Source organism: Rhinatrema bivittatum, chromosome 13 (assembly GCF_901001135.1).
Source record: "Rhinatrema bivittatum chromosome 13, aRhiBiv1.1, whole genome shotgun sequence".
Taxonomy (NCBI): Eukaryota; Metazoa; Chordata; class Amphibia; order Gymnophiona; family Rhinatrematidae; genus Rhinatrema; species Rhinatrema bivittatum.
Genome location: NC_042627.1, coordinates 10723276 through 10746012, shown reverse-complemented (window position 1 = coordinate 10746012; position 22737 = coordinate 10723276). Strand labels below are relative to the sequence as shown.

At 43.9% G+C, this 22737-nt stretch overlaps 1 protein-coding gene across 3 annotated transcripts in view; it reads right to left on the bottom strand.

The window, feature by feature from the left end:
• Positions 1–13118: 13118 nt before the first annotated feature.
• Positions 13119–22737, bottom strand: part of CD276 (CD276 molecule) — a 122986-nt gene continuing 113367 nt past the window's right edge. For all 3 annotated transcript variants that reach the window (XM_029575161.1, XM_029575162.1, XM_029575159.1), the window contains one exon: positions 13119–13611. In XM_029575161.1, coding sequence (XP_029431021.1) covers positions 13589–13611 — 23 coding nt within the window. In that variant the 3' untranslated portion in view covers positions 13119–13588. The remainder of the gene's footprint in view (positions 13612–22737) is intronic.

The following is a 22737-nucleotide window of genomic DNA, read 5'->3' as shown; positions in this document are numbered from 1 at the left end:
CCTACATATGGTACTCAAAACTGAAAGAGAGGATCCTGTATTAAGAAGGATACATAAAAAAAAAATTAAATATGGATAAAGTCACCCTTCAAAGCGAAGTGGCAAGAGCCATCATATCACTCAAAGTGTCCTGCTCCTTAGTAAGGGGTTGGTAGAAGACCAATGAGGGCCAGGTAGTAGTTTTGACAAAAGATTTAACTCATAGGCATCCAGTTTTAAAGAAAATATCTGAATATGCAGACTTAATCTGTTTTGAAGAATTTCGAAGTGAGAAGGAATATTAGCTCCCAATTATCAGAGCTTGAACATAGCCTTTGTAATTTAGACTGTTTTGAATTTGATGGCATCAAGTATTCTAGATAAGATTTTCATCGCATTATCATTAACACAGAAATACAAAATGTGATGGCAAATAAAGACCACATGGCCTATCCATACATTCCTGATTAACTGTACAACCCCCTCCTCTCCCTTGAAGATCCCTTGTGCTTGCCGCATGTTTTTTTGAACTCCTACCCTGTCCCATGTCTCTACCACCTCCAGTGGGGCCTTTTCCATGTGTCCACCACCCTCAGCAAAGAAATGTAAAGGGAGTACCCATTTTCTGCCCCTAGCAAACATGCAATATATGGGGTAGATTTTCAAACTATGCGAATAGGCCTACTTTTGCTGGCGCATCAGGCGCAAGCAAAAGTACGCTGGATTTTAGTAGATACGCGCAGAGCCGCGCGTATCCACTAAAATCCTGGATCGGCACGCGCAAGGCTATCAATTCTGTATAGCCGGCGCGCGCCGGTAGCCGCACAGCCTACCCCCGTTCCCTCCCCTCACCTTCCCCTCCCTTCCCCTACCTAACCCACCCACCCGGCCCTGTCTAAGCCCCCCCCTTACCTTTGTCGGGGGATTTACGCCTCCCGGAGGGAGGCTTAAATCCCCGCGCGTCAGCGGGCCTCCTGCGCGCCGGGACGCAACCTGGGGGCGGGTCCGGAGGGCGCGGCCATGCCCCCGGGCCGTAACCACGCCTCCGGGCCCGCCCCCGAAACGCTCCCGGCACGCCCCCTAAACGCCGCACGGTTCGGGCCCGCCCCCCGACACGCCCCCCTCGGAGAACCCCGGGACGTACGCGAGTCCCGGGGTCTGCGCGCAGACCCCGGGACTCGCGCAGACCTCGCCTAAATCCGGGCGGATTTAGGCGAGCAGGGCTTTGAAAATCCGCCCCTTAGGCTTCAGCTGGTCTGAGTGCCCTTAGTATGACAAAGGTCTCGCTTGACTTTGCCTGCGATGTCATAGTGTCAGTGTGCTAAGGAACATTTTTGATTGGGAACTTTCGATTTCTTGTCACCCTGAGATTATTGTGGATTAGTGGGGGGAAGAAGGGGCCACGTATACACAAAGTTTCTCACATGCACACCCTAACATTTTCACTCTCATGCACATACATGCTCATTCTCCTACGCTCAACTCTTCAACATGTTCATTCTCCCCATCCCACACGTACACACACTCCTCACATGCTCACTCACTCATCTCCCTCTTCTACACACACTTGCATGTGCATGCTCACACTTTCACTTCTGACCGTCTCTCACACCCAAACATTGAATCATTCTCTTCCCCCCCCCCCCCCACCAACAATAGCAGTCTCCTCCTACCTCCCCATCCCATCTCACCAATTGCAGCCCCCTCCCTCCATGAACGTACTGTTTGCAGCTTCCTCTCCCTGACAGAGCAACAGCTTTCTCTGCTGGGCTCGTGCGTGCAGCGACTAATTTTCTCCTCTTTCAGCCACAGGGAGCTGATGCTGCCTTACTTGCACCATGCAAGTCCCTTGCTGCTTGTTTTCTTTTCTGCCATGCAGGTGCAATGCTCCTCCTCCTTCCTGCCTGCACAGGCCAGCTGATTTGTAATTTTTTTTATTCTGGGGCTTGCTTCTAGCTTCTGCAACAGGCCCCAGAGTTTTTTTTTTATGTTGGTCTGGAGACCTGGCAATTATTTTAAAATTCTGGAGTCTCCGGATCATATCCAGAGAGTTCCCAGGTATACTAAGGAAAAGCACCACTCTCTATCAGGTGGAGTATTAGGACAGTTTAAAATCCCTGCTCCCATGGGAAGCAAGAGGAGTTGAAAAGTAATTTGAGATTCCAAGATCTGAAGTCTTGAGTGGGGTTGGAGGTATCTCTTCACAGAGTAGCAGCAAGTGCTTTTCCATTGCAACAAAAGCCTAAGAGAAGTGGAGGAGGTTTCTAGGACAGGAGATCCTGGGAGTCCAGAAGAGAGAGAGGACCCTATGAGCAGGGGACAAGTGTACTAGAAGGTTCCAGAAGGTCAGGCTGCCTGGAAAAGTCTATCAGCATGGAGCACTATGTAGAAAAGGATTCTCTGGAGAACGTCTGGACTAGTGTACCTAGAGGTGCCAGAGGAAGGGACCCTGCCTGCGAAAGTTCACCAGAGTCAGAGACTGGTTTAGCCAAAATCAACCCAAGATTTCAAAGAAGAGAGAGGAAGAGTAAAAGACTTTGGAGAAAAGATTACTGCTCCCATCTCAAAGAGCTGACCTGCTTTGGGGAAGAAGTGTGAAGAAAGACGGTTTATTTTTGGTGATCTTTTGGAATAGGTTTCTGTGTGAGCACTATTCAGAAGTGTATCTCGTCTGGACTTTAATTTCCCTGCCATTAGTCAGTAAAGATTTTTATTTGAACAGAATTGGTACTGAGGTGGTGTTTTTTGGATTGCTTGACTGGTGAGCAGCAAAAGCCCTGGCAATACAAAACCCTAAGGGCCTTGAAAAGCCTCTGATTCCCCGCCCCCTTGTGTAGGATCCCTAGGAGGTCATGGGGCCTTGCATGGCCCTTCCTATGTGCCCCCCTTCCCAAGAGCTGTCTGTAATGGGGGATACAGAAATAGATTACTCCTGCCTACCCCCTTTCATGCTTATTTCATGACCCCTCATTCTAGTCTCCTTTGCTTTGAAAGAGGCCAGCCTCATTTGGATTTAATCCTTGGATGTATTTAAAAATCTCCCATATTCCTCCTTTCCTTCAGGGTGTACATGTTTGGTCCTTTAAGTCTATCTGCTTTGTAAAGACCATTGACTATTCCATTCGGTTTATCTTTTGTAGGTGTAATCTCTAGAATTGTACACAGTATTCCAAAAGAGGTCTCACCAATGACTTACACAGGAACAATATCACCTCCCTTTTTTTCCTGTTGGCTCTTTCTCTCCCTATGCATCCAAGCTTTCCTCTGGAGGTATAAGGATGAGAATAGAGATTCAAGCATCAAGCCCAAGAAGTCTGTTTTTCTAATAAGGAGCCAGTGCTTCCAAATGTTTAAATATTCCAGACAATCAGGACTAATCACTGCTGGATAAAGGGGATGGAACAGCTCCCCTATGAGGAAAGGTTGAAGAGGTTAAACCTGTTCAGCTTGGAGAAGAGACGGCTGAGGGGGGATATGATAGAGGTCTTTAAGATCATGAGAGGTCTAGAACGGGTAGATGTGAATCGGTTATTTACTCTTTCAGATAATAGAAGGACTAGGGGGCATTCCATGAAGTTAGCAAGTAGCACATTTAAAACAAATTGGAGAAAATTAGTTATCAGTCAACGCACAAGTAAGCTCTGGAATTCATTGCCAGAAGGTGTGGTTAGGGCAGTTAGTGTAGCTAGGTTTAAAAAAAATTTGGACAAGACCCTGGAGGAGAAGTCCATAAACTATTAAGTCAGGTTGATTTAGGAAATAGCCGCTTCTTATTACTGGCATTAGTAGCATGGGATTTATTTAATGGTTGGGTACTTGTAACTGGTTTGGCCTCTGTTTGAAACAGGATGCTGGGCTTGATGGACCTTTGGTCTGACCCAGTATGGCACTTCTTATGATCAATGATCTGATCGCTGAGCAGAGTCACTGGAAACAGCCAAAAAAAAGCTGAACTGGATGACAGACTCTAGGAAGCAGTTGAGGCTGCAGTGCTGACAAAGATCCTTGCTGCTTGATCCAAAGCTTGTGGGTTCAGATCTGGCTAAAATTAAAACAGTTCCCTGGAGGCACAATGCAGAGCAGCGAAATCAAACACACAAAACACCCAAGCTTTGTCAAAAAGAATGGGTCATTTTATTATCATTTTTGTATTTCAACCCTGTAAAACATGTTTATCAAGGCACTGGAAATTGTTATTTAAATTATAAACAAACCAACTATGTCTATGTCACCTGCCTGCCCATGAAACATAACAAAAGACAATAGCAGGGGCACAGGCCAGGTTTTTGCACTGCTGTTTGAATGGAGCAAGCCCTAGGGCTCAGGCTGTAATGTTGCACATTGCAGTACAGCAGGTTTCAATCTGCTCTCGGTCGGCTGGTGGGCTCAGGTCTGCCATACAGACCACATGCCTGAGCCCAGGAGAAAGGATGTTGCTGATGTGTAATCTTGGAAAAACTTCCCTTCTGCTGGCAAGGATAGCTGAACTGACTGGACATACCCTCTGGAGTTAGGGATTCAAAACAAGAGGAACACGGGGGTCAGTAGATGGGAAGGAGGCAGCTGTGAGGAAGCAGAGTGTGGGATGAGAGGGAAGTTAAGGTAATTCAAGCAAGAGGTCAGGAAATGCTCAGGAAAGTGGGACATCAGTAAATTGCTTTCCTCTTATGCTCCCTCTTCCCAACTAAAAGTTCAAAAAGGACAGCCAAATCTCACATGCTACTTTGAGAAAGAGAGACATTTCTTAAAGCCCCACTAAAACACACAAAACTGGATTCCTTTCATTATAGGCCAGAGTCCACAAATTAATTGTTTTTCTTTTTAAACCAAAATGAGGGGAATCTCCTTCATATGCAGAATCAGCGGTTACCTCAGTCGTTAATGGTGTTTGGAGGTGCTAACGTTTTTTCCCTAATAAAGGAGAACAGGTCACTCGCCACCCCCCCCGAGCACAGAAATAGAAAAAGATGAAGCATTCCAAAAATGGAATTCCAAACGTGCAACAACCAGAGGCTCGCTCCCCTTTTCCTGTGACAGGAGAACCCCCAGCATCAGCAGCGGATGCAGAACCCCCACCACCGGTGAGATTCACATTCACAGCATGGGACTAGAGGGCTCACTGTATCTGGCAAGGCATTGACACAAAGCCCCCTTCGGTGGGATAAATAAAAGGATTTTCCAGGGGTAAATGAAATATTATTCCCCCACCTCGTGCAGGAGTAATCTAGGTATAGTACATTCGGGGCGTTTATTGCATTTTAACTCCCCACACGCAACTCCTGGCAGGAATTTGGCATCTGCAAACCCTGCGTGCACATACAGCACGCATCCGTGGCCTCTGCTGGGGAAGCACCCAAGGGCAGTAGGTCCAATCCACGTTAGCACTGGCCAAAGCACTATGAAGTTTTTTGTTTTATTTTTTCGGGGGTGAGGGGACCTCACATGAAAAGATTTGCCAGTTTGGTTCCTCTTTCCAGGCATTCAATGCAATGAAACCCTTTATCAGATGGGACACGATCTCTGTTCACATCCGCATGGAACTGAAAGATCACCCAGCACAGAGTTTAAGTGGTCCTTCCAGAACAGGGCTGCACTTGTCCCTGTTGGTCCTCTTCTGCACATAAACGGAAGTTGTTTGCCACTGCTAGTCAATCGGGCATCTTTTAATAACATGTCTGCTTTAGATTACAGTATAAAAAAATTCTTATCGGTACGAAAAGGTAGCACATTAGAATTCCTTGGGGGGTTAAACACAAGCTTTCTGTAGTTATTCCATTTCTAGACCTCTACTGTCAGTTCAAAGGGTTTGGCTTAAGTATGCAACTTGGCCTATTTTTAGAGATTCTGGTTTGCCCAGGCTTTCTAAAATGTAGTAAAATATCAACACATTATATAAATCTGAACGAGGAAGAGCCAATTAGAAATGCTCAATGAAAGGTACTGGCCGATGAGGGTAGGAAAACAATACATAAAATGAGAGCACCAGCAGAGAGTGAACAGTCACTTTACCTTACCTTCACTGCTGAAAACCATACAGCTATATTACTTTTATCACCTTAAACTAATCCTCTTACTTACAAGCAGAGATGTGGGGTGGAAAACTGAGAAATTACTACTTACCTGATCATTTCCTTTGCTCTAGTGAAGATAGGTTAATCCTTGACCAGTGTGTTACGCACCTCTTCCAGCAGATGGAGATGGAGCAAAGCTGATGTCACAGTGTATATATACCCCTGCTCTGACATTAGCCCACTAGTATTCTCTGCAAAAGCCAATTAACAATACTTGATTATAATCATTAACAGATAACCACTCAAGCCAGAGGAAACACTGAGCTCAGACAAAGGAGTGTATCATCACTAATCTAGGGCCTGAAATGCAACCACTCAGGACAACAGAACCACATACCAGCAGCCAAGAGTGGGAAGGTGGATTAACCTGTCTTCACTAAAGAAAAGGAAATTATCAGGTAAGTAGTAATTTCTCATTTCTCAGCATTCGGACAGGTTAATCCACGACCAGTGGGATGTACCCAAGCTACTCTTGAAGTGGGCGGGAGGCTGCCCGTGGTCCGAACAACACTGCATGTGCAAGGCTGAGTCCTCCCGGGCTTGCACATCCAGATGGCAATACCTGGAAAACGTATGTAAGTAGAACTACAATGCCACTCGGCAAATTTCAACGGAAGACAACAATCAAAGCTCTGCCCACGATACTGCCTGAGCTCTAGAGAATGAGCCCTAACCTATATGGTAACGGCTGCTCAGGATCCACATACACAGCAGTGATAACCTCCTTAATACAGTGGGCTATTGTAGCCCACGACACCGACTCACCCTATTTACAACCACTGTGGAGTATAAATAGCCGGTCAGTCATTCTAAGAGGTCTAGAAACCTCCAAATACCTCAAGAGATGTTGCTTGACATCAAAGGTCTGCAACAGACACAATTCATCCACATCTCTCTTCCTGTCCAGCATTGGCAGGGAAATCAATTGATTCAAGTGAAAGTCCAAAATCACTTTTGGCAAAAAAGACAACAGTTCACAGTTGGACCAACCCTGGAGTCACTCGTAGGAACGGTTTCCGGCAAGAAAGAGCCTGCAGTTTGGAAACTCTATATGCAGATACGGTATAAAAAAAAAAAGCAGTTTGGAACTCTATGTGCAGATACAGTATAAAAAAAAACTGTTAAATAAATAAATTAATTGCCTCAAGAAAAAACAACTTCAAGGTAAGTAACCTCAAGGACAGGCTAAGCAGAGGTGAAAAGGTGGGACCTGCCAGAAAATCCAGAACCAGATTAAGGCTCCACAAAGACACCAGCAACCGCAAGGGAGGATGAAGATGCTTCATCCTCTTCAAGAACCGGGCCACATCCGGATGGGCTAACAAGGGTCCACCATTCACCTGACCCAGGAAACAGGCAAGCGTCACCACCTGTACCTTTAAGGAATTAAGAGCCAAGCCCTTAATCAACCCATCCTGAAAGAAGTCCAAAATGAGCAGGATCTTAACCGAACAAAGATGAACCCCTTATTCCTCACACCAAGCCTCAAACTCTCACCAAACTCAAACATAAGCTAAGGAAATGGAGAACTTCTGAGCTTGAAGCAAAGTAGAAATCACAGCAGTGAAATATCCACTGCTGAGCCCTTTCAAGGGTCACACCGTAAGACAAAAATTGAGTTGGATCTTCATGAAGAATAGGCCCCTGATGTAACAGATCTCTTTGGACCGGAAACCAGAGAGAAGAGGGGAATCTGACAAGAGTCTCCACAATTCCGCATACCACGGCCTTCTGGGCCAGTCAAGAGCCACCAGAAGCACCATTTCCATGTGTCTCTCAATCTTCCGAAACAACCTGCCCAACAAAGGCCAATGAAGGAAGGCATACAGGAATACGACGAGTGAGGTTATCAAATTTGCGGATGATACAAAATTATTCAGAGTAGTTAAATCACAGGCAGACTGTGATACATTACAGGAGGACCTTGCAAGACTGGAAGATTGGGCATCCAAATGGCAGATGAAATTTAATGTGGACAAGTGCAAGGTGTTGCACATAGGGAAAAATAACCCTTGCTGTAGTTACACGATGTTAGATTCCATGTTAGGAGCTACCACCCAGGAAAAAGATCTAGGCATCATAGTGGATAATACTTTAAAATCGTCGGCTCAGTGTGCTGCAGCAGTCAAAAAAGCAAATAGAATGTTGGGAATTATTAGGAAGGGAATGGTAAATAGAACGGAAAATATCATAATGCCTCTGTATCGCTCCATGGTGAGACAGCACCTTGAATACTGTGTACAATTCTGGTCGCCGCATCTCAAAAAAGATATAGTTGCGATGGAGAAGGTACAGAGAAGGGCAACCAAAATGATAAAGGGGATGGAACAGCTCCCCTATGAGGAAAGGCTGAAGAGGTTAGGGCTGTTCAGCTTGGAGAAGAGACGGCCGAGGGGGGATATGATAGAGGTCTTTAAGATCATGAGAGGTCTTGAACGAGTAGATGTGACTCGGTTATTTACACTTTCAAATAATAGAAGGACTAGGGGGCATTCCATGAAGTTAGCAAGTAACACATTTAAGACTAATCGGAGAAAATTCTTTTTCACTCAACGCACAATAAAGCTCTGGAATTTGTTGCCAGAGAAGGTAGTTAGTGCAGTTAGTGTAGCTGGGTTCAAAAAAGGTTTGGATAAGTTCTTGGAGGAGAAGTCCATTAATGGCTATTAATTATACTTAGGGAATAGCCACTGCTATTAATTGCATCAGTAGCATGGGTTCTTCTTAGTGTTTGGGTAATTGCCAGGTTCTTGTGGCCTGGTTTTTGGCCTCTGTTGGAAACAGGATGCTGGGCTTGATGGACCCTTGGTCTGTCCCAGCATGGCAATTTCTTATACAGAAGCTTGCCCCTCGGCTACTCCTGCACTAGGACTTGACCAAGTTCACCACCCATTAGGCAATCGTCTAGGTACGGATGGACCAGAATGCCATCCTCTCTCAACACTGCCACTACAACCACCATGACCTTGGAGAAGGCTCTGGACGCGGTGGCCAAAGTGAAAGGCAGTACTCGAAACTGATAATGTTGCCCCAAAACGGGGAACCACAGAAACCATTGATGCTCCAGTCAAATGGGAATATGTAGATATGCCTCTGAAAAATCCAGAGACGAAAGAAACTCTCCCAACTGTACTGCCATTATCACCAAGCATAATGTTTGAGTCACTCGCAAATGACGATAGACTTCCTTTAAGTCCAGAATGGGGTGAAAAGAACCCTCCTTCTTGGGCACAATGAAATAAATGGAATATTGGAAAGTATTTTCTTATGACTTGGGTATTGGAATCACGGCCCGCAAGCTCAGGAGCCTCGACAACATGGTCTCCACTGCTTGCCTCTTTTGTGAAGAGCTGCAGGGAAATGCCATGAAGACATCCCAAGGAATGCTGAGAAACTCCAGAGTATAACCATCTCTTATCACCTCCAAAACCCACTGGTCTGACGTGATCCTGACCCATTTCCAATTAAAAAAAAAAAAAAAGAGAGATAAGCAACCCCCTATCTCCTGCTCCAGGAGATAGGGGGTTGGTACATCTTTATTGAAGGAGTCTGGAGGCACTGCTACCTGAGACTGCACCCAGTCTGGGCTGAAAGTACTGAGACCTAGTCCTCTGAGAAGCCACTCCTCTGTAGGGTCAAAAAGTCTGAAACCCCTAGGATAGCCTCTCGCGCCAAACGAGTGCAGCATCTGCTTCTTATCCTCTGGCAACCAAAGATCCTGGGATTCACCCGACTTATTGGCCATTTTTTCTAACTCACTTCCAAATAAGAGTGATCCTTTAAAAGGCAATTTCGTAAGATTAAACATTGAAATTGTATCGGCTGACCAATTCCGCAGCCACAGCTGATGGACGCCTGGCTGCCATCACCGAAGCCACCCCTCTGGCAGAATTATAGTCCAGGTCGTAGCCCGCATCCATTAAAAAGGCGGCTGCCGGTTCCATCACTGCCCTGGAATTCAAACCTGTCTCATTGACCTCTTGAGATAGAAGCAAACAAATGCAAGCAAACAGGGAGCAGCAAGAGGCTATCTGCAAATTCATTGCTACTGCCTCAAAGGCCTGCTTAAGGATTCTCCTATCTTGAGCATCCTTCAATGCCACTCCCGCTTCTATTGGAATGGGCATCCACTAGGTGACAGAACACACCAGCAGACCCACTTTCAGATAATGCAACTGTACTCGCGCCACTGGATTTAGGGGTAGAGACCTTCCAAGGCTCATCCCCCTTTAAAATTAACTTCCGGAGCACTCCATTCAATATCAATCAAGTCTTGAACAGCATCTATAATGGAGAAGAAACATGATGCTTTACGTAAAGTAACCAAAATGGGATTCTTCTTTGGCTCAGACATGGGATCAGCACCTGGCACTCTTAGCATCGTCAGTGTCTGAGTGATCAGTGCCAGCAACTCATTTCTATGAAAGAAGCACATAATTGTTCTATAAGGTTCCAACCCCGAAGAGTTTCCTTATTCTCCAGGGAGTAAGATCTCCTTCCTCATCCATGCCATCCGGGCCCCATCAGTGTGACCTGCAACAAGCCGAGACGCCTTCCATTTACTCGCGGCACCAACCTTGCAGGATTCTGCAGCCTGCGATCCTGAATTTTCAGGTTTGGCCGGCTCTGCCAAATGTGTCTGTAGAAAGGACTGCAGCCCTTGAAATAATTCCACCCAAGAGGAGGCAGAAGGGTCCATACCAAAAGCAGGGATCATCAGTCTGGCGCCCACTGAGTTGCCCTCCTCTGCTGACAAACCAGTTAGGGGAGTCTCAAAACCAAATGAAACTTCTGACAGATCCCTGCCTCTGGTTCCCTTCCTGTAACTTGCTGGGAAGGGCTGGGCTCAGCAAAATCAGTTGGAGACAATTCGCCCTGAGCCCCCAAGCGGTGCTGACAAATATTAGAGGGGACCCCAGGCTGTGATTCCCAAATATGGCAAACAGTGCAAATCACAAGGTGCTTAGGCATCTTTGCTACCTGCACCATGGATAAGGACGTCCAGTAGCAGCACGCTCAACAAGTGTTTGACAGTTGTGCGTCCAAACTCGGCAAGCCCGATCAGGCTGTCCAAAAAACGGATGCTCAAACAACAGACACCTAAGTATGGGATGCCTATATTTATATAGAGGAAGATACTCCGTTGAAAGCTTGTACTGTGAATGCCCCAATTTTTTTTTTTTAATTCTTTTTATTAAAGGTAGGAAACATGATAAAATTGAATGCCCAAAATTGTGATGCCCAACTACATGGACCAGATGGACGCTCAATCTGGATACACAGGCACAAACAGATGTCAAAGCACTGCTTTTACAGGTGACTTGTGCAAAAGAAAGTGCATGAACGCTGCTGCGGCCCACCACATGACATCCCAGCAAAGCCTGAGAGTGGGGCCTATCCCAAAGGGCCACTCAACATGCCAAAACTACCGCGACTCTCCATGTTCCCCACGGAGATGGGAACGCATGTCGAGTCAGCGCGCCGAGGCTCAGAGAGCAAAAACAGAAGAGGGGAGAAGAATTCCTAAATCTCTCTTCTTACTCTCTTTCTTTTCTTTTTTAAACTTTACCTGAGCTCAGCCCATCCTGGCTGAGTACACAGTCAGTCTCCGGCTATGGGGAGGGGAGAGAGATAATGTCTTCACTGCCGCGCTCGGCTTTCTGCACCCGCTAGCCTCTCAACTGATTCTCTCCTGGCAGCTAAGTCCATGCTGGAAAACCGGCTACCAGACTGAGGTACTCGACTGAGGGAGAGATCATAGATATCACTTCAGGAGAACTCGACTGAGGGAGGGACCACAAAATATCATCTCAGGAGAAGCGGTGTGTGAACAATCCTGCTCTCTTTTTTCCTTTTTTTTTTAAACAAGCAATCTCCAGTAGGGAGATGCATCTCCACCATTTGGTGGAGATGGAGAAAACTGGTGGACTGATGTCAGATCAGGGATATATTAGAGATATATATATATATATATATATCTACCATGACATCAGCTTTGTTCCGTCTCCATCAGCTGGTGGAAGTGCATAACCCAATGGTGGTGAATTAACCTGTCTGAATGCTTAGAAACTTCCCATGCTTTATTTTTCCTTTCCAATTCTAAAAGCAGCTTCACAAAATTAATTAGTAACAATAAATGGATGTCAAGGCAATATTGGGCAAGCTTGGTAATTTCAAGCTTTGAATTTCTCTCTGCGTATCATTTAAACTACATCAGCAGTCTGAGTCTCAAAAGCATAGATGGACTTTTGAAGATTGCCCAGGGAACTGGGTGCGTATTTTTACATGCAAAGACGCCTTGCAAGGACAGGGAAATCATTCTCGTGCACACATGTATACCTGTTCTGGCAGAGGTGTAAATCTGGCAGGGTTTCTACACAGAGCCCTAAGTTCAAAGTGCGGAAGTCGACTGAAAATTTGGGTTAAAGTTGGCTTGTCCTTTAGCCCTACGCATGCTATTATAAAGTTACCCTCTACATATGCATATTGATTTGTTCCTCCCCAGTCAGATATTTTGGTTCAATAACTTGGCTCCTTGAAAAACTTTGATACATTGCATCGGAAATTAATAGTGGTGGAGTTATGTCTTTCTAGACGAAAGAACATGTCAAATCAGATCACAAATCAGGAAAAAATGTGCACAGTAACATGTCCTGAGAAAAATGTATGCAAAGAAGAACAAAAATTGCATGGGGAACATTTTCCAATTCAAACTTTTCAGGAAAACCCACATTTCTGCTTCCAAGGTTGTTTTTTTTTCTAACTTTTTTTCATTTAATAAAACCTACAGACCATGCTGATAGCCAAAATGTGCAGCACAGTGTCAGAACAACTCAGCTCTTCTAACCCTTAACACGGCAGGAAGAGAGACACTGGAAGAGGCAAAACATTGGGAACGGGTTTCAGCCCTCTGAGCAGCTCCCAAACCCTGCAAAGACTGTAAGTTCCTTGTGCCCTAGATGCCAACAATGGAAAGCTCCTAAGAGCGAGCTTTAGTGAGAGAAAATGAGGAACAGGACCATCTCCTACTGAAACGCTTTGGAGTTAGGGGATTTCAGAAGAGGTAGATACTGAAAAATTGTAAATTTTATTTTTTTTAAAACTAAAACAAAGGAGCGGTTTCTTTCCTACAGAGGGACGTGTGACGCCATACGCTGATTGAGGATGAAATCTAAGCTCCCTGCATATACAAAAATTCCCTTGTAAAAAGCAATAGAAAAATCACACCTTATTAAGTAAAAGGGTTTTTGGTTTTGTTTTTTTTAAAAACCATCTTGGCTCCCCTTTTTGCCCTCTTCTTCCCACCCCAAACTCTTGTAAAAAAATTTCAGAACACAAAAGTCCATTGTGAATGAAAGCACAAAAAAAAAAAAAAAAAATCAGGATGGCAATATTCATTCCCCACACATAGATGCCCGCTGGGGTTGAAGGCGGACAAGTCATTCCTTTTACATGAAATGTCTAGGCTTCCCCACATCCTACAGGAGGCAAACAGGATAGACCAGGCAGTGTGTGTGCAATCATCCTTCTTCTCTCTGTCAGTCGATTTCTTCTCTGTCATCTGCAGAGGAAAAACAAAAAGATGAGACCCAGACAGAATGCATCAAATGAATAAAATGACCCAACACATGTGCATGGTCCCAAGAGGACACGTGCTGCACGCCAGCTCTGTCAGAAACTCTCCCAGATGACAGAGACAAACCTCAAATGGCAATGAGGTCAAGGATGGGGCTCTGGATTTTATTACCCGCTTTGAAATATTTTTTCAAACATGCTCAGCAATTAGCTCCTGCTAATCTGCATGAGTCATGGATGTAATTCCAGGCTGAATGTAGTTATAGGTGCATACAGCAGAGAAACATCAAAGTAAGTGCATCTCAGACAGCTTAACCTATATCAGGGTACCCCATGAAAGGATTTCCCATTGACACTTGTTTGACATTTGGATCCCTGGCTGACTGTTTCCAATTGCTCCAACTGGCTGGCATGAAATGTTTCTCCTTTGAGGATGACCAGCTCTGTCTCACTCTTATTTATTTATTTATTTATTTATTTCTTTCTTTTATATACCGGCCTTCATGACAGGTGTCATATCAAATCGGTTTACATGAAACAAGGGGTAAACATTTTATCAACCATTTAACAGTAGAATAATCAGAGGAGGTATAAAGTTACATATAACAAGGAGATCAAACTTGGGAATAGAAGAAAGAGAAGGAGAGAGGGATAACCATTGTGATTAAAAGAATTCGCTATGTAAGATGACAGGAAGGCTTGAGATGTAGAGTTCCGAAATTGAATAGATTAAGGGAAAGCTTGGCTAAATAGCCAGGTTTTAAGTTTTTTTCGAAATGTTTGTAGGCAGGGTTCCTGTCTGAGGTCAGGAGGTAAATTGTTCCAAATAGTGGGTCCTGCTATCGAGAATGCTCGTTCTTTGGTTGCGGTGTGGCGTGAAGTTTTGTTAGGAGGCACATGGAGAGATCCTTTGTATGATTCTCTGATGGGTCTGGATGAGGAATGGAGTTTGAGGGGGAACTGGAGGTCCAGCGGGTGTTTGTGGATTGTTTTGTGGATTATGGTAAGGGATTTGTGTAAGATTCTATAGTTTATTGGCAGCCAATGTAGGTTCTTCAAGATGGGGGAGATGTGCTCTCTGCGGTTTGTATTAGACAAGCCTCTAGCTGCTGCATTCTGGAGCATCTGCAAAGGTTTTGTGGATGAGAGTGGAAGCCCCAGAAGAAGTGTGTTGCAGTAGTCAATCTTGGCAAAGAGCGTGGCTTGGAGGTCAGTCCTGAAGTCATGGAAAAACAGGAGGGGTTTGAGCCTTTTTAGGACTTGCAGTTTGTAGAAGTCGTCCTGTTAATGAATTTCTTTAATTTTAAGCGATTGTCAAGGATTACTCTTGTAGCATAGGCACTGGTCACTCTACTGCAAAAATGCCACAGATTTCACCTGGAGTCTATGAATTTAGAGACCCGACTTTGGGTCTCTAGGGGAGAACTGTGGATCTCTGGGCCCTGTGCCTAGCTGGTATTGTTACAGAGGAGCAAGTAGGAACATCAGACGTGGAAGGAAGAAACAGCAGAGAAGGCTGCAAGGAAAAACCCAGAGAGGGGATTTTAATTAAGTATTAGCTTGAGGATAAGAAGCTTAGCCTGGTCTCGAACAGTGAGGGAACTGCCATTATTATATAGTTAGTGCTCAGATAGAGCTAGATTTTCTGTTTATGGTTTTGTATGTTTGCTGTGGGTATTGTTTGCCCTGCATGGTTTCTCCATTGCTTCTCTCTATTTCCCAAATAAACATGCCTGAAGAAACAGAAACTTGAAACCTCCTCTTGCAGATGCTTGTTACACAGACCATGGAGAGAGAGCTGTTTTACTGATGCTGGTGTCTGCACTGCATATATAGACATATCTAAAAGGGGCATTTTATTTATTTATTATCTCTTTTCTATACCGTCGTTAAGGTGGGTACCGTCACAACGGTTTACAATAAGGCACATAAAGTAATGATACTATAATCTGTCAGTTTGCATAGGTGCCATAAGGTTCAGTAACATAGTTTGTGATCAATGTTAATTGATAAATGTAATAATGTCCAGGTCTCTATCATTTTCGAGTATGACACTAGTTTTTTAATTGTAACTTATCATTTAGTGATGGGCTATCTATTAAAAACTACACACTTAGTGAGTACTGTAGTGTGTGGGTATAATACAAGCTTCTGCATGCACTTATAAATATGCACATGTAGATGCTCTTATATGGGAAGACAGACAATAAGAAGTGGTAGATTACTCTTAGACTATTAGAAAAAAATCTAGCATGTTAAAACACAGGCATAGGTAGATGCATGCATGAATATTGCGAGATGTGCAACCAATTACCTCAGTTTTAGGAAACAAAATGAAAGCAGCACTTTTAATCTCAGCATATGAATGATTATGCTGTTTAAAGTCTTATCTGTTAAGATCATTTTTCATAGATTTTTAGACTACTTGTAATGTTGTCTCGTTTGTTGACTGTGATTATGGATGTTTTACTGTTATCTGCATGGAATATTAGATTTTGTGGAATAGAACAAATGAATATGCAGAGAAGTAAGCAATAAAAAATTAGATCATGTCAGATGATGATGGATGCATGCATGAGTCTGTACACATAAACAAGCCTGCCTGGTGCAAAGGTAGCAGACCTCACGCGCCACCTAGATAAGATTTTAGAGAGTACTTAGGAGGAGCAGACTTTGAGGTACATGTGGGTACCAATGAGAGAGAGATGCCTTGATCTTTTTCAAATATTTATTAAAGTAGAGACGTATTCATAAAAATGCCCGACGCAGGCCGAGTTTCGCAGCTCAACAGCCGCTGCCTCAGGGGCTTGCAAAACACCGTCAAGAATTCAGTCTCTACTTGTAGATATTTGAAAAAGATCAAGGCATCTATCTCTCTTTGTTCACCTGACGGCCATTATAAATCACCTACCTCTCTGCTTTTTGGGACCATGTGGGTACCCCATGACATAGGAAGGTGCAGGAGGGATTTCCTGGATGCTAAAATTAGGATGATCCAAAACAAATCATAGAAACTACTTTTTCACTCAGTGCACTATCAAGCAGCGGAATCCGTTGCCAGAGAATGTAATCAAGGTAACTAGCATAGCGGGGTTTAAAAGCCATCTTGACAAGTTCCTGGAGGAAAAGTTCATAATGCATTAGTAGCTAGGTAGACTTAAAAAAAAAAAAAGCTTTTGCTATCCCTGAGAGAGAGAATAACAGGAAGAAGATCTACCTGCTACTTCTGACCTAGATTAGCCACCATCGGTGGGCTCGATGGATCTTGGTCTGACTCAGCATGGCAAATCTTATGTTCTTATGAAAACATATAGGCAGACATGAGAAGGGAGAATGGGATTACTCCAGTTAGACTGATTCAGGCACACCAAGGAAACCACACAAGACAGAAAGAGGTGCATTACTCATTAGGCCACAATGCAGACGATGTCCCTAAAGCTGCCACCACCACCAGCAGCAGTATTCCTCATTACAACATCTGATCTGTTGTGTGCGTTATTTCTCTCTGCTCATTTACGCCCCTTATGTTCCTCTTTCATTATTGGTTTGCGCCATTTTATTTTATTTTTTTATCCTTTGCAACAGTTTGATTCCTGAAGCCACTCATTTGGTGTTTATTTTTATTCTGGTTTCACATATATTAGAGTAGTCCTGTGTTACTCATGATGAACAACAGAGAATCACAGTTTTACAATAAAAACATAAGAAATGGAGTGTGCATAGAGCTTTTTGTATTTTTCCACTGATAAGTAGAATTTTTCTTTTTTTACTATATCAGATGCATACATTTTGAAAGAGACGGGCTGCAATCATAAGAACGACCACTTCAAAGAATAGCAGCGCAATAACAGTTCCATGCTGACCTTATGTGACAATGTGGTGTGACATCGGTTCTGAACCGCTAAAAGCTTCAATTTTTCTGCATTTCACAAAGCGAATACGATCAGTCCTGGATTTCTGCCACCTCAAAATCTGATGTGCTGATTTCAATGTATATATTTTCGTTTTTTATTCTTCATTATTTTTCTCGTGAATTTTATCAGGGTTTATTATGACAAGAACAAAAACAGGATAAAATCAGTTGGAAAAAACCACAAAAAACAACTTATTATTTTACCAGGCAAATATCGGAGTTTATTTTGGTGGACAGGAGCCAGGACAATAACATTTTAAGCAGATTCTCCCACCCACCCACTCAGCAGCATCCCCATTTCTACCCTCATCCCCTGCCTAGCATGTCCCTCTCTCTCCTATCACTCCCTGCTGAGAATCTCCCTCTCTCCACACCTCCGCACTGCAACAGTGTTCCTCCTTACCATTGATGGTTTCAGACTTCTCTCTCCTTCGGTAACGTGCTTATTGAGGCTCCTGTGCTCTGCAGCATTGCACTTCTGTCTTTCTGCAGAGCCAGGAAGACTACTGGAAATGGCTACTAGTGCAGTGGGTCTCAACCTTTTTTCTGTCGGGACACACTTGGCAGAGGATGCTCACATGTGTGACACACTGAGCACATGACCATCACGGAGCTAAGTGTAAACATATTCTGCATCCTCAGGAATCCCCTGATCTCCAACAATAGGTGCAGGGCAGAACTAGGACATTTCCCATACAATTCATGATACAAAAATGATATTCTGATTCTGGTGTCATCTCAACAGCAACACACACTCCCTCTACCACCAGTGCATTGTAAAATACACTCAGCACACGTGTAGCAAACCTGCCATACCATAAAGGCACTTATTCCGAGGACTCAAACAGCTATAGTTCTACGTCTGAAAAGGCAGCAGTGCACTACCAATGCATGTCCTATTGAGAAAACACAATAAATAAAACTGATACATGTGACTACCTTACCTCAGTCACACAGAGAAATACAGACTAAAAGACCACAAATTACAAATGTGGAGACAAAACTAGAATGGAAACCCCAAAAAGCCACACTGCATTCAGTGCAAAAGTGAAGAACTAGAAACAGAAATATGTTTCCTCCTAAACTAACCAAAGTACAAAGACAGAACAAATGCACATTTCCAAAACTGACGTATGGATCTTGCACCCTGTAACTCCCCCCTCCATTATGCCATCATCCCTCACTTCTCCCAATTACTCCTTTTCAATTATCTCCTCACACTCACATCCCTGCCCAGCATTCCCAACTCCCACCCACGTCCACTTCCCTGTGCTCCATGCCTCCCCTGCTCGACTTTTCCCCCTTCCTCTCCATCTACCCGACCCCCCTCTTTCCCACCCAGCAGCTCCCACCCTCCTTTCCCCCACCCACCCCCCACCAAGTGACGAAAGCATCACTTCCAGGCCCAGCAGGGGAAGATAAAGTTGGTGTCCTGTCGGGGCCCAGAAGAGCAGGAGTTGACGCGTCTCTCTGATCTGGGTGAAGGAGGAAACGGCCTCCCATTGGGCCAAAAAGAGGAGAAAGGAGCGAGAGTAGCCTCCTGTCAGGCCCGACAAAGGAGAAGTCAATTGACTCCCACCCAAGTTGATGAGGAAAGAGCAGCCTTCTGCTGGCCCTGCAACACACCACCCAGGATCTCGCGACACACCTGTTGAGAAACACGGTTCTAGTGGACAGGGCCTGCTTCAAACATGTTTGTGGTACAGACAGCAAGCACTTTGGCTGTTGGGGGGTGAGAAGGTGGGACTTGAAACATGGCATGGGCGGCACTGGAGGATGAGCACTTTCACTGGTGGAGGGTGGGCCTTGAAATACAGAATACACTTTGGCCCATACTGGCTTCCAGTAGTGGCTGGAGCCTTGAAACCCTGCATCTGCAGCTCTGAGGCAACTTTTTAATCATCCAAATTAGGGTGAAAATAATTTTAAACTGAAAATAAAAGGACCCTAAATGTCCATGCAGCATAGGTGTGTCTCCTATGGAAGTGACACCATACCACTATATAACAGAGAAGTTCTGTCCATTCCAGCAGACTTCAAGAAAAGTTCCATTTACCGTGCCTCAAAGTTTTACACGGCGAGTAGCAATACACATACCATACAGTATAACACTTAAAAAAATAACTTTTAAGTTACTGTTGAAATTCCTTCTGTAGCTCCTCTCCAACTCTATACCTTGCACAGAACAACTGTCTGGAAAGAGCCATTACACACCACTTCATATCCTATCTAACCACAGAGCTCAAACAGCGCAGACGTGTCCGACATTCCCCAATCCGTGAACGGAGCAGCAACCTGCCTAGAGCAGAGAAGGCGAAAGCTGAAAGAGGTGGGGATTTAAGTCCAGCGCAGCACCTCCACCACCAGGAAATGTGGGAAGTAGCTCTTCTCTTGCAAACGGCTGAAAAATCTAATCGTCCCCAAAGAAACTGCTTGCCAAAATCCAAAACAGCAGCATACACTACTATATTGAATCCCGACAAACCATTGTTTGCACGTGAAACTCATTCTGGATGAAGGGACTGCCCTCCTGCACACCCCTCATTTGAAGCAGCACTCTGCTGACATCCTTATTTGGGTGCCTATAACAGTTTCCTTGCACTAGGTCAGCACAGAGCGATCGTTAAACAGAGGTCATATCAACCCTGTAGACTTTACTGCACCAAAGGGCATTTTCTGAAGAAGTAGAGGATATTAATGATGTCAGTATCAGACTGTACAATTTCCCTATTTCTATCTGTCAGAAATCTGTTCAACTTCCCACTCTCTACGACATGCATCACTTATATGTCCTAATGTCCAGAGCTTTGGATAAAGAGCATATTAATAAATAAGATGGAAATTAAAGCAGCAATATTAGCTAGATTCTTCAGCTTGTCTGACTTTTAGATCTATTGCTTCTTTTGAGTTTTATTCCTAGGTCTCTCTTCGTTTTTGTCCCGATGTATTTTTGTTCCTTGTATTTTTAGACTTTTTAAAACACAAGGCATGTATTCATTATTATAACCAAATCCTTGTTTTCTTATTTTAATCCATCTGCTTTGATACATTCATACTTTACATGCATCTGTGTCATGCTCACAAGCAATTCTGATTAAAAGTGGATAAAAAATAATCACACCCATACTCCATCTAATAAAAATGTGGCTTTTTCTGTTGGCAGAGTTTATCAAACTGCAATAATCAGATCCCTGAAACAGGAAGAGTAAATGGCAAAAACCCATTTTAGAAAATCCTTGGATTACAGATTGCTACTGGAGATTACTTACATATTTTTCAACCCACCTGTAGTTCTTATTTCTTTATATCCAAACATTTGCTACTTTTTGCAGGACTCAAAGAAGATTACAATCTACTTTTGTGGACAAGTACAGTATCAGAATATCTTTAGTGATCATGGGTAGAGGAACTTAGATCTTTCTTAACAAATAGACTTGAGGGAAGGTCTGGTTAAACAAATGTGCCTTTGCTTTCTTCTGGAAAGTGAGGTAGCATGGTTATAGGTAAATGGGTAATGGAACCTCGTTCCAGATCTTGGGGACATAGTAGTTGAAGGCCCTCAATCTTGTGGAGTGATGGGTTGGGGGGAGAGGAAAGAAGGACCATTTGTGAGGGTCGGAGTTCTCTAGACGGGATGTAGGATGTAAGGAGAAGACAGAAACACAGTCCAGGGCCTATTTATTCACGCATTTGAAGGCGAAGCAGAGAGTTTTGTATTTTATCCTGGTTTTAATCAGGGTAGGCTGTACAGGATGGGCCTTAGGGGGTCTGATGCTTTGGCACCTGCAAAGATTCTAGCTTCTGGGTTTTGCACAAGTTGCATTCATTTCAAGCTGGTCATGGAGCTAACATTCAGTAGGGAGTTACAATAATCTAATCAACAGGTGATTACAGCATGAACAGAAGCCAGGTTAGCTGCTGATTCTGGCAGAGGTGCATAAATGAGACTCACTACCTTAGAAATGTAGAAATCCATTGAGACATTTGAGTTCAGTTAAATCCCTAGGCTTTGAGCAGTTTCTTTGGGATGGAGAGAGGTTCTTGATAGGCATGGTTGAGATAGCAGAGGATGACCATGGCAACTAAGTCAGAGGAATTCGATTTGGAGGGGTTAAGTTTAGTTTATGGTTATGGAGCCATTGGGCTACTGCAGTGAGGTAATTCTTAAGGATAGTGATGGGAGAAGCTTGGTCGGTTCCTATATTAGCACAATGTTGGATGTCATCTGCAAACAAGTGATATCAGATGTTGAAAAACTGAATAAGGTCACAGACTGAACATACGTATATATCAAAAAGAACTGGGGAGAGAATAGAGCTCTCAGACATGCCACAACTGAGTTTTATGGTGTGGATAATTTCTTGGCCCACATGACAGACTGCATTCTGCTGGACAGAAAAGACTCAAACCATACTTACAATGATACTTTTTCCCAAGCACTGAATCAGGAGATGGTTGTCAACTGTGTCAAAGGCTGCAGAGAGATCTAACAAGACTAGAAGCTGGATGGGTGGGGGTGTAGGATGTCGCCTTCTTCAAGGAAGTCGAGGAGTTGGAAGAAGACTACTTTTTCTACTCATTTGGATAAGAAAAGTAAGCTAGCCACTGGAGGGTAGTGATTGATTATTTTGGGATCACAGTCAGGTTTCTTCAGGATAGGTTTGATTAATGCCATTTTAAGTGTGTCAGGAAAGAAGCTTTGAAATAAGATGGCATTAATTATCTTGGATAGCCATGGAACTAGATCATGTTTTAATGTGTATGAACCTTGGGGCAACTGAGTCTAATGGGCTAGGTATTGACTAATTCTCTGGAGGATGATGTCTTCCACCTCTTTAGGGGTGCTGGTTCTGGGTCAGCAGTACAGCAGTTCCCCAACTGAAGTTTGCGATGATGGGAGGAGGAACATTATTAAGTTTTAATGCACCCATATCTCCTCGGGCCTGAATTAAAAATCAGAACAAAAAAAGACAGAATGGAGAAACTACTTACCTGATAATTATGTTTTCTTTAGTGTAGACAGATGGAATCAGGACCAATGGGTTGTGCTCCTCTGCCAGCAGATGGAGATGGAGTCAGGTTTCAAAGCTGACATCACCCTAGATACATCCCTGCAGTGACCTCAGCCCTTCAATATTCTCTTCAAAAGCCACTGTGAACATACTATGGATTAAAAATGGATAACTGTAACTGTATTCA